Here is a 12420-nt window from a genome sequence, read left to right as displayed (position 1 = left end):
ACTGAACATGCTCTGAACACCTTACTCCAGTAAATAGAAGTAACACATCAATAAAAACCCTGAGTTTTGCACAGACACAGGTATGTACCTCCCATAATAAGGCAAAGTAAGCTCAGACACACAGAAACATGAATAATGCACGGTACGACATAAGCACCTACATGAATTTCCACCAAACCGTCCAGGAGTCTGAGAGCAGACTCCTCCACTGAGGCACACAGAAAACAAGAACTGGATAAGAACAGGTGTAGTTATAGACACATATGCTAAAAAGATTATTTACAAGATAAGTAAGCAGACAAGAGAAGCCATGCAACATTTCCCCAAAGTATACGCAAAATAATTACATGCAGCCATTCAAGCAAGATAATGATTAAACACAAGAGGAAATCATAAATGTCCCTCCCTCAAAAACGTGACACAATTAATAACTCTCTTAACAGATACAATTACCTCTTTGTTCACCTATACTATGAGTCTTTTGTCAGTTTCAGAAACTGAGAGATAACCAGATCGCCTATCCAGTGCTTAATATTCCCAGCATATGGTAATGTTCTTTCGCTTGATACTGATCTCATCATGCAACCTTAGCCATCTTCAACTAGATGGCATGGCAAGTAATTCACTGACTTAATTTAGCCTTACAAAAAGCAGAGGGATTATATGAAAGCAAATTAAAAATGAGCATGAAAAGCAGGAAAATACGTTTGCCACTTTGTTCACTTTGTTGGCTTAGCCATAGAGATATGCTGATTCTTCTTTTGTATTGGGATTTATTCTCTCCATAAAGTATTTTATAAGGTTCACTTGAAAAAGCTCAGCAGAAGGAGATTTCAAAAGTATGTTAATTAAATGTTGATGAGAATCTCTGTGGACACCCACAAAAGCGAGATATGCAGGAAATATCTGCTAAGATGCCCAAATTTGAACAGGGAAAACTAATTTTAATCAAGTATTTYTAGATTTATTTTTATGAATCAATGCTACATTGGTATTCTATGGCCTTTAATTCCAAACTATTCTGTATGGAACTCTGCCAGAGAGGAATTCATAGCACTAGCAAGCTGTTGTGTTGAAAATACTGCTTACTGTTATTTAGTTTTTAAGTAGGGTCCATGAGGACAACTTTCAGTTCCTTCTGTTTTTTTTTAATTGATCACAGGATCAATTAATATATATATTATATTAGTTATATAATAGCCCAGTCTCATCAGGTTTCCCATCTTGAGGAAGAGACTACATTAATGGTGTTTCAGGACAAAAGCTACTGTATCACGCTGTATTTCAAAACTGCAGTCTGTTTCAGAGGGATAGCTGAGTTACCTTCAAGCAAGCCAGATGGGGTACTACTAGCTATGGCAGCATGTAACAAGAACAAAGCAGATAAATTGAGCTAATGCTGAACTCCATGCTGCCCACCCTGCACTACAATTTTCCATCTAGATATACCCTAAATTAGTGTAGGAGGTAAAGCTCTTTTTTATGCACCAGTCAGAACAATTCCTTAGCCAATCTCCACCTGATCTTCTCAGCTCTCACTGGCATTGCCAATAGAAATGCTACAAAATGAACTGAATATAATTTCTACTGTGATAAATATTGCAAAGCAGATTAAAGAAGAATTTTTTCCATATCATTCATAAAACAATCATTAAATATGCTTGCTTTCCAAGCATATACTTTCATCCATGATGAAGACTATTGTGCAACTATTGATACACCCTTACTTATCAAAACAGTTCCATAATAAAAAAAGATGTCTGTCTCTCTTTTTGTACACTAGTTATAATAGACATACACCATCTCACTATCATCACCACTAGAAGTTCAATTTTATCAGGTGTTCTACAACCTCAACTTCTGATAATCTCTCTAAAATCTGAAGTGATTTCCGTTCAAAGAAAAGAGATTCAACATTAAAACTTATGATCCAACCTTGTTAAGGAAAGCACAAGTATAATACAAGCATCTATTTTAAAAGCACAGTCTGGTGAGAATAATCTAGTAAAATGCAAAGTAAGAGATGTACAAATCCATTACATATTGCAAATACAGCTCATTTGATACAGACACTGCAAGGGAAAAACCACAAAGACCTAACTATTACCATCTTGGCTGAAAAAGATCCCCATCACAGGGAGGCTTGCCCAAGTAAAGACTCTACGTTCAGAATCAAGCAGTAAATGGACATAAGGAATGAATTCTTGCTGACATGACAGAATGTTTTTGTCAAAGCTCTGGAATCTGTACCATCACAGCTTGACAGCAAAAGCTCTGCAGGCCTCTATCAAAGCCAGAAGTAATTAAGTGTACTTACATGTACTCCCTGTGTGCAGAATGTACAGCAGCTGCATTGCTGTAACGCCACAGAACTATCACTGATGACAAAACATCCAGGGTAGCATCAAACTGAAAGAGATACAGAGTCAATTGTTTTGTGGGCCATTAATGTGTCCTGTACTCACAGTAATGCATTTATCATCATGCTGCACAGGCACAAAGCTGCTTCAAAGATATCATTTTAATGAAAGTAGGATTTATATTCATTAAGCTGATCTTCACATTTTTGCCATGTATTATTGCACAATAATACACTTCAGAGCTCAGTAAGTCAATCAAGGGATTAAGAACTTTATGTTTGTAAGCCATTGCCTGTGGTGAAGTTAAAACATTAGTGAGACTCTTATGCAAAGACTGTAAAAGAAAAAGTGTTTTTAAATGCCTATCAAGTTCTTCTTTTTCCTGCAAATTCATTAATTTTCTTTGGTAGAAGATTTTATTTCAGAGTAAAGAAATACTAACTTATTTTGAAATCTCAGTTTATTCAAGATTGTGTATTATTCTGTATCATCAGCTAAATCGTCATATTTTTATTTCCAGCAAATGAAAACATGATGTTAGGTAACACTGACAAATTCTGCAAAATACTTGTTTGCCCCCCCGGAAGTCCCCCATATTCAAGCCAAATTTTCTACAGAGTCATATGAGCAAAAATATTTGACATCTGAGTCACATGTCATTACATGTCATTAGGAATATTTTGTTCTGCACTAATCAAGAAAGTCACAGCAACTGTTAAAGAGCAAAACTGTCTTTCCAAAGTCAATAGGAGTTTTACCATAGACTTCAATAGGAAAAGAGTCAGGCAAATTTCTGAAGKGAACTTCAGAATTTGGATCAAGATCCACATGGAAAATGAATAAGCTGAGAAATTTCATAAAGCATAATACTTATCTGGTGGATAGTAACTATCGATGACAAGATATAAGTATTAACTCCAGTATAAGACTTCATAATCAGAAATTGAAAAAGTAAAATGAAAACATTTTTATCTATCCTTTCCCAAGGTATGACTTCAACAATAATTCTTCTGAGTCATCACTGATTTTTACACACCTTACTATGAACTTTTAACAAGAAAAAAAAAAGTACTTCATGTTCAAGAATAGYACATCATAACAATGGTAGGAAATACTTAAATTTTTTCTCTACTTACAGCAAATCCAAATGATGATGCACTGTATCTCATTACGGAGACAGCTAAAGGAAAGAAAAGATTATTTAGAATCATTTAAAATCTTCTCTTGGATCCTTTACTCTCATCTGGGAGCTGTAAAACTAGTTTCAATACACGGTCTTAGTTCCAGTTCCCAATAGAATGATCTGACTGACACAAGAAAAAGTCTACAAGAGAGGTATCGTGCCACAGGAAATGCTTGAAAATGGCTCTTCTTTCTTCCAAAACAGTAATGTATTCAGAATTTAGCAAAACAATCAGAAACTGTGTGTTTATGGAATATGCTGCCTTTCAGATGAAGTTCTGAATAAAAGGATAGTGAGACCACAATTTCAACCTCTTAGAAAACTTTCCATGACCCAAATTGCTTCATGCTCCAACTAGACATGAAAGTCCACTTGAAATCTACTGGCTGACATAACACTATGCAGGCCCATCCAAAYTTCATTGCTGCTTTCTTTCTATTAAAAGGACTAAGTGTAATTTACACATCCCCAAGAAATGTTTCAAATTCCATCAGGTCAGCAATTTCCAAGAGTAAAAGCACTAGTCGGGAAAAATTTTGACCAGCTCTAATTCTGACTGCATACTGCTGCTAGAAATAAAATGACTCTTTAAGAAAGGGCTAACTGGCACCTAGAACAAACTGTCATTTAGATAATTTTATTCCATGCATCCTAATTCTTCCACCTCACAGTTCCCAATTCTAGGAAATACTGTGCCAGCAAAAATAACTTTTAATAGCAAGTTAACCCACCTACTTCATAGCCTGTAAAATGCTGTTGGAATTCTGCTAAGTGACTAAAGCTGTGCATTAGCAATTATAACTCCATGTCTTAAGCCTTAGACCACAGTGCAAACTTCTATGGACTTGATGCTGCCATGTTCACTGTCATTAAGTAGCACATAAATTCCTGATTACTTTACTTCCTTCTTGCAAACCGCTGAACACAGATTAGCAGGAGGAAAGGCAGATGACTGCATACTATGTTAAAAGAAACTTCCTTTTTTCTACCCTGTCAAGGCAATAATAGCAACTTCCAAAACTGTCAGTCAGTAAGACTTTTCCAAAATTCCAGCAATTAAAAGAATGAATAGCCAAAACTATGGTGAGAAATTTATGCATACTATAAGATTTCACACAATATTGGGAATTATTGCCTTAATTTACAAGTGAAGACTTGATACACAAAAATTGTGGCTTACAGGACTATGTGGCTTACATAGAATTGAAAGCTCATGAAAGTCRTTCTTTCCTTGGCAGTGACATTTCCTGGTTTCCAATTTCTGCTTTCATATCTGTAATATAGGACTTACTATAATAATTATCATGATAGCATTGCAAATCTGTACATGATTTTCATGAATCTTGCCATGCCTGACTTTTGTCTGGCCTGAGGAGGTAATGTCAAATTAAATCCTAACATCTGAAGGGAAAAGATTGCTAAAAGCTCATAGTGTGGTTATAATATAATTTGTTCAGGTACGATGAGCTATAGAGAGAAGGCATTTTTTTGATTGTTTTGCTGAAAGCTACTAACACAGTGGTCACAATCCCAAACTCTAAAATCCAGAAAATGCACTCTACTGACAAAATGGTGAAAATGATCAAAAGTTTGGAATTTTATACTCAACTAGCAGTGTATAACATCCTAACACTTCTTGAACAAGGGGATGAGACAATCTGCTATAACTTCTCTCACTTCTATTTTCAAAGGCATACTCCAGCTTTTTGAGAGGGAAAAAGCATGCATATGTTCCCCTAAACTCAGTAAAGTCTACTGTCCGTACTGAGTTTATCCAAGTATTTATCCAAGCAGTGTGGTTGAGCTGCTATGAGTCCAGAGGTCCAGATTCTGCAAGGCTTTCAACTCAGAAGTTGCTGCCTATTACCACAGGCAGGATCTAGGAGAAAGATTGGTTGCTGGCTCTCTTCCTCTTTTGAGCTCCAGAAAGCCCCAGGCTGCAGAGAGACTATTCTTCTACAGAATGCAAGGGCTCCCCTAGATGACAATTTTTAGAAGAGTTATGTCAAATATTATCCAACACCACAAGTATCTGGACAGCTGGAACAAGCACTGGCCTGGAAGACAAGAGACATCTTTACCACCTCGTTTGGTGATCTGGGCTATCAGCTGATCCTGACTGCCACCCCTGGAGCTTGCCCTGCTCACTTCACTGGGGGGCAGTGGGACAGGCCCCAGCTGGCAAGGCCACTGGCCTGCTGGTCATGTTATTCCCCTCAGCTCCCTGGCCCTTAGGGAGCACCTAGCCTTTGCTGCACCTTGGCAAGGACTAGGTAATGCATACTAGGTAAGAAGGGGATGATCTCAGTGCTTGCTGGAGAGTGTGGAAGTGTAGAGCAGATGGCCCACATGGAGAGAAAAAGAGGAATACTAGGAAAGAAGTGAATAACCATGACAGAGGCTATCATTTGCAGCTGTGACTTTATCAAATTGTAATTGTCATAGGCTAACAGTAATTCCATGTTTATGAGTAAACTCTACAGCATTGAACAGCTCTAGTTTTCTTGCTGCATCCTGTAGATCGTGGAGTGAAACCAGGACTACCTGAGCCTGTGCTCCCAGATTAAAATGCATAAAAAGGACTCCATTTTGTAAACCTAGAACGACTCTAAATAAAGCATAACCGGATTAATTTTTTTACTCTTTCACGAATAGAGCTAACTTGKTAAGAAAAATACATTTTCATAAAAACACTTGAAGTACAAAACCAGGCTCATTAACAACTCTGTCAACCTTCAGCTGACAAAAGCAATATCTAATTTTTTTTGTATTTCAGTATTCATTAGAACAGCTTGGCAAAACAGAGCTGCTACGGTTTGACTGTTCTCTTCAGAAACTGTGACCTACAGTTCTGTAGCACCTCTATGTATAAACATCAATTTAAAAATCTTAGAATAGATAACCCCTTTCTTATTTACTTAAAGATGTTACAAAGGTATCACAACTATTTGGATTAGATATCACAAATATTCGGACTTTATCCTTACAATTGTCTAATACACAAAGAGAAGTCATGAAATTCGTATCCAGATTCCCATTTTCTCAAAGCTGAAGAGTATTCAAACAGTAAGTATGGATTAACACCTCCTTCTCATTGTTAAATCATGATTTTCCACACTTCATCTTTGAGGTGAAAAAACAGGCTGTATGTCTTGGTCAGACTTGCCAGGCAAGAGCTACACTTTACAAGCAGACACTAACTTGCAGTGTTCGAACTGCAGATTTTAACACTGCCACATATAACAATGTCCTATGTATCAAATTTTCATTGCATGCTTTTTACTGCTTAGAGGCATAGAGTTTCAAAAACTACATAAATTGCATCAACAAAATACAGATACGCACATGCACATATGGGCTCACAGTGTTTGTAGTTACTGTTTTTGTATGCTGCAATTCAAAGCCACACTTTCCTTTTCCTCTCTTACTTCCATTTCCAGACTGCCTCTGCAGTGGAAGTATTTCCTCTACTTTTACCAAATTGACAGCTTTTACTCTCACTCTAATCCAGAATTGGAAAAAGGTTCACCAGTGGTGCCCCTAAAAAYGATAGTTAATTTCTACAGGATGTAAAGTATATACAGAGAGCCAGACCTTAAAAATCCTCTAAGGGACCTATTTGGTGTATTTAAAGCGTAAGGTCTTCAGTGTGAGAACTATTTTTATTTTTATATATTCTACAACAGTGAATATGCCCAGCACTAAACACACAATCTGTTTGGCTTGCGCTATCTGAAACCATAATTAAAAACAAATATTAATCATTAGACCAACAGTGTCAAAAGTCTGCTCATACCTCTTTGCCAGCTAGCAAGTAAGACTGGTAGACTACTAGACCTTGGAAATCCCTAGGATACCAAGCTGCAGCAATGCAGGTTAAAAGGCCATAATAAAAACAGTGATGACAGTGTAAACAACTGAAAGATGTATTTTCATATTCTTTGATTACTTACAAGTTTTCTAACAGGAATAATAACCCATTTTTCTTTCTTTCCGTATCAAGTAACAATGCTGAAGCAGCTTCAGCATTGTATTAAGCACATTAATACCACTAACTGGTGAGTAATGTAATAAAGCTCACCAATAAATCAGTTCAACTTAATTGGGATTCTAGGCTCTATGGCAGATTAAGCATCTGTAATAGTTGTATACAGGGGACCAACTAATACAGCTTGACAAGCCTGACCTCCTCTTCAAAGATAAAGCTGGGTCCCATTTTATGTACTGAAGAGGAAAGGACTTGCAGGGAAAATACTTTTCAGYGTCCAACACTTGAGACCCCTGGTCTCAAGTCTGATGAACAGTGGTCCTTATGCCTCCAGTATTGCTGCCACACTCCACAAGCAATGTACAGCATTGCAGGAATGGAACATAGAGCTTTTGATGAACCCTTGTCCCCTTTCCCCTCAATATATATTCTGTTCTTCCCAGATGACAGTCTGATACTAAGAAAATACAGGAACTCCTAATCACTGTATTGAATCAGAACAATGATGGGAAACAAGCAATGAGGAAAGAACAGAGCACATCTCTTTAAAATCCTGTGGAATCACTGTACACATTTAGCAGCTACTCTGCCATGACAGTGGGAGCCTGCTTTTAGCTTTTTATTGGCTAAATTGGACAGCATTTTATTAGCTCTACAACAAAGCAGATAATCCTAATGCATTTTCCTGGCATTTGTTAACGGAACTTGCAAGCAGTCAGAAACTAAAAATAGAGACAGCACAGTAAGCCACAAATCTACCACTGTCTCCACCTGTACAGCAACATCAATTTGTAAAGTCTGCCAAGCTATAGGTCAGATTTTGTTGTAAATCCTTCACTTCCTTCAAAGTAATGCCAAATAAAAAAAAATACTCAATTTCCTACATTCTCTACCCTCAACCAAATAAGCTTATTTTCATTCTCATCCCTATACACCCCAGAAAAAGCATACGGCTAGACCCCAACCCTACAAAATCATCCTCAGTTTACCTCATCTACTCTCCAAGCAGCCTCTGTTTTAACACGTTTTAATCCTTCTAAAACATGTTGCTAGAGAACATGGACCCAGCAGTTCCCCTTAGAATCTCAGTTCTTACTCTACGTTGGGAGAGCTCTGTTGCACTTCTTTGTGCAAATACATGAGACAAGAAATAAGACAATGAATTAACTCTGCCTCCAGTTCTCCCTAGCAGAAATCTGTGTACCAGTGAGAAGGATGGTACATTAAAACAGGTCCTCCATCAGTCATAAAATCTTCTCTTATGTTCTTGGAGAGAAGAAAACTGTTTCCAGGTATCTCCTCCTGATGGGAAAATCACTCCACCATGCTTGCTTTGAARTTAGCCTTTCTAAGAGACGCACATGAATATCAGCACAAAACGTATCGCTGCTCCAAAGTGCATGTAGCAGAAATGAGGCAGGCAACTTAAACAACAATGAAAATTTTAGGTTTATTTCTACATATATTACCATGCATATCTTGCAGGCTGTACACAGTTACAAGCCAGAGGAACTCGAAGTTGTACTAGAACTGAAGTGAAATTGAAACACAGTCTGTTTTCACTGCCCAATGTTGGTAAAACATTAAAAATTAATGTTACAATAAATATTTCAAAACAAATCCATTCCAAGCACAGAAAACCAAATGAGTAATACCTCAAAAAAATCCACAAAAAATCCCTCACAACAACTGATGGCAAAGATGAGACATGACTAACACCACTAATACTTGTTATGAATTGCACTGACTAGAACTAACACACACATACATTTCCCCAGGAACCTTCTCTGTTATCACGCTGAAATTTCACAGAAAAAAATTTAAGAATTTTATGCATATGTCCAAAATTTCTGCAATCAACATAATAGCTACAAACAGCTCCTGAGCCTATGGAAACTCCAGACATGATTGCCAGACATCTCCTCTACATGAGCAGATCCAGTGCTATCTTTCACTATAATGTTCTTACACTCACATTTCTATCTCAAACCATTGGCAAAACTGAAGCACACCTATCTATACAAAATCCTCAGCTCTCTTTCCCAGTTTATAGTTACATCAGTATGGTAAAGGCTCACATTTCTGGGCAATACCATTATACTAGTATGTATATATCCACCAAGATGAAACATTTTTAATACATATTAAACCTGGATCTTGATTTCAAGAGAGTCAATAACAGATTTGTAAAGTAGTACCTAAGAGTGCTAATTTTTTGATGTATCTGCAAGCTGTGATAATGACTCTATGCAGAATGAACCAAGAAAATAGTATGMGGAGATGTTTGTTCTTGGGGGAGACTCAGTTGTGGTATACACAGTGCAATTCAGAGAAGGGGGCACTAAGATAAGGTTTCCTTAGCTCTGCCACTGACCTGGGATATGAACACCAATTGGTGGTGATAGCTTCCCAGGAATATCTTTCATTTTTTGTCTTTTATTCAGTTAATATATATATATATATATATATTTTAATCTACTGCAATGGTCAAATCCTTAGCAACTATAAACTGTCATAACTTCATTTACTTCAGTGAACTGCAACAGTGTATATCATCTAAAGAGCTTCCTCACTCCTTATCACACAAACAGTGCAATTTCAGGGCTCTGTGCAAAGATTTTTCTTTGAGTTTAATCTAAACAATTCTTTTCAGTTTGCTGACATATTCGCAAAAAAATATATATATTATCATCTCTGATTCCAGCATTTTATTTCTTGAATCATTCATTTCTCAATGTTTCAAATTCATAACCTTTTATAAACCTATTTTTTATGTTTCATACAAAGAATTAAACACAAAGTCCCACTTAATTATATTTGTCTTGGGGCCTCTACCAGTGCCTGATCAGAAGCCTTCAGTTTTAAGGGGTAAATATGCGCAGAATTAGCTGTCACACAGGCAGAATGGACGTGATTTTCCCAACTGCCTCTTGATTACCAGTACTGGACAGCATCATGGTATAATCTCAAAGAACAGCAGAGCAGTTCAATCTTAAAGTTCACTTAGTGTCCTGACTCTCCTAATTTGCTGTTTGTATTATCATAGCTCTTAGGAGCCAATAGTCCAAAGCAGGATTCCTTACTAAAGTTTGTAAAAGAAGGATCAAAACATGCATACAAATAGAAGAATGTAATCCAAGTATATTGGTCAGCATGATGGACAGTAGATGAAATCATACACTGTAGACATCACAGCAAAAAAGCTTTCAGAAAAAATCTGAGGAAGAATAATAATGTGGCTTTCCAGGGAAACTCTGCTTCATGCCAGGACACACACAGACGTCTGTGATTTAGAACTGAAACRAAAGCATTTGATTCAAAAATGCTGCTATTTTTACCTGTTATTTTTATACTAATGGTTAAATCAAAGGTACTTTAACCTAATTCTTCAGAAAAAATAGGCTTAGAATCTTTATGCTAACTGGAACAATATTAAGCATGACTTTTGWGATTTAATTCCACTTTAACTTTACTTTGCATTTATAGCAAGAAAGGGAACCAAGAACATTTGTGAGGCAATATCTTTGGAGAAGAGATCTCAAGAGAGAAGAGGAAGTCCACCCAAATGAAAATTTGTCCAAGCAAGTGAATTTGACTGAAAGGGAACTATTTGTTTTGCTTTCATCTTCCCATTTACTACCAGAACATAATTCATGCCTCCACTGGCATGTCACACAAAAGAACAGAACGGTCTGGCAACCGAGCAGGACTCTGCAATCCTGACCTACAAAACAGTCCTACTCTAAACCAAGATATTACTTATTGAACGATTAAGAAATGAGCCACATGAAGAAAACAACAAATCAGCTTTCTCTATAATGCACTGTAGATGAGCCTCAAGAGCATTAAAAAAAAGAAAGAAAGAAAAAAAAACAAGYGAACATGCAATGATAAAAAGACACACACTGAAGGTAAATCAATTCTCCATTTCAGAAAAGATAATGCCAGGGCTCTCTTTTAAAGGTTGCTGAAAGAACTTCTGTATACAACCAACCTTCACTGTCACACTTCAGTGACAGGTGTAACACTAAAATAAAGCAAGCCAAATGSACCAGAGCAGCCAATTTTCAACGTCACAGCCAGTTTAAATTACATGAAAAACCACTCATTTAGGGAAAGCTTTTTGAAAATTAAGAAGTAGAAAGCAGGCAACTCCAGTAAGGCAGCATTAACAGCAGTTTCCAAGGTCACTTGAAAGTCTGCACCGTGGTTATATTATGGTAAGTATGAGCACTATGCAGACCAGCACACTGCAGAGATGATTCTAGGAGAAAGTARGACCCCTCCTGTCCAGGATCCCACTGCTTCACGCACTCCAGTTCTTCCTTTCTCATATGCTAACCTTCTGTTTTCAAACAAGACTGTCACAAAAAAAAAAAGAAAAAGAAAAAGAAAAAAAAAAGAAAGAAAAAAAACAAGCACTAAGTCCAACAAATAATGCGGGGTTTTTGGTTTAATTTTGGCTTTGCAGGGGGTTGGAACAAGAAGAAAGACCATATGTTAACGCTCCAGTCTTCTCAGGTTGAGCTTTATCAAGAAACTAAATGCACACATTTGCTTCTAAAAATGAGAATAGAACTTAAAAGGTCTGTAAGAGACATACTTGTTTTCCTTCCATGCACATGGAGCAAACTCTGAAATTGAACAAACAGGTGTACACTTTGATCTGATGCATTTCAGATGGTATCATTTGAGTCACCCAAAATAACATATCAGCCTGCTATTAAGGCAAATAATCTTTTAATGAAACTATGTATTATTTACGCCATAACTATAAATATAACCATATAACCACCAAAAAGTCTTAAAATGTTGCAAATACGGTAACTTCACATTGGTTTTGCAGCTTACACCTGCAACACACAAGCTTTGTAATTTAGAGCTTGACG

At 36.9% G+C, this 12420-nt stretch overlaps 1 protein-coding gene across 2 annotated transcripts in view; it reads right to left on the bottom strand.

The window, feature by feature from the left end:
* The window catches only part of TMEM163 (transmembrane protein 163), a 107693-nt gene that overhangs the window by 41720 nt on the left and 53553 nt on the right, over positions 1 to 12420 (bottom strand). For both annotated transcript variants that reach the window (XM_085320931.1, XM_085320930.1), the window contains exons 3-4: positions 3497 to 3540; positions 2318 to 2409 (exon numbers count right to left, since the gene is read on the bottom strand). In XM_085320931.1, the coding sequence (XP_085177057.1) occupies positions 2318 to 2409; positions 3497 to 3540 (136 nt within the window). The remainder of the gene's footprint in view (positions 1 to 2317; positions 2410 to 3496; positions 3541 to 12420) is intronic.

Source organism: Rhea americana, unplaced genomic scaffold (assembly GCF_003343005.1).
Source record: "Rhea americana isolate MKP2758 unplaced genomic scaffold, rheAme1 scaffold_67, whole genome shotgun sequence".
Lineage (NCBI taxonomy): Eukaryota > Metazoa > Chordata > Aves > Rheiformes > Rheidae > Rhea > Rhea americana.
This window is presented reverse-complemented; position numbering and strand designations above follow the sequence as displayed.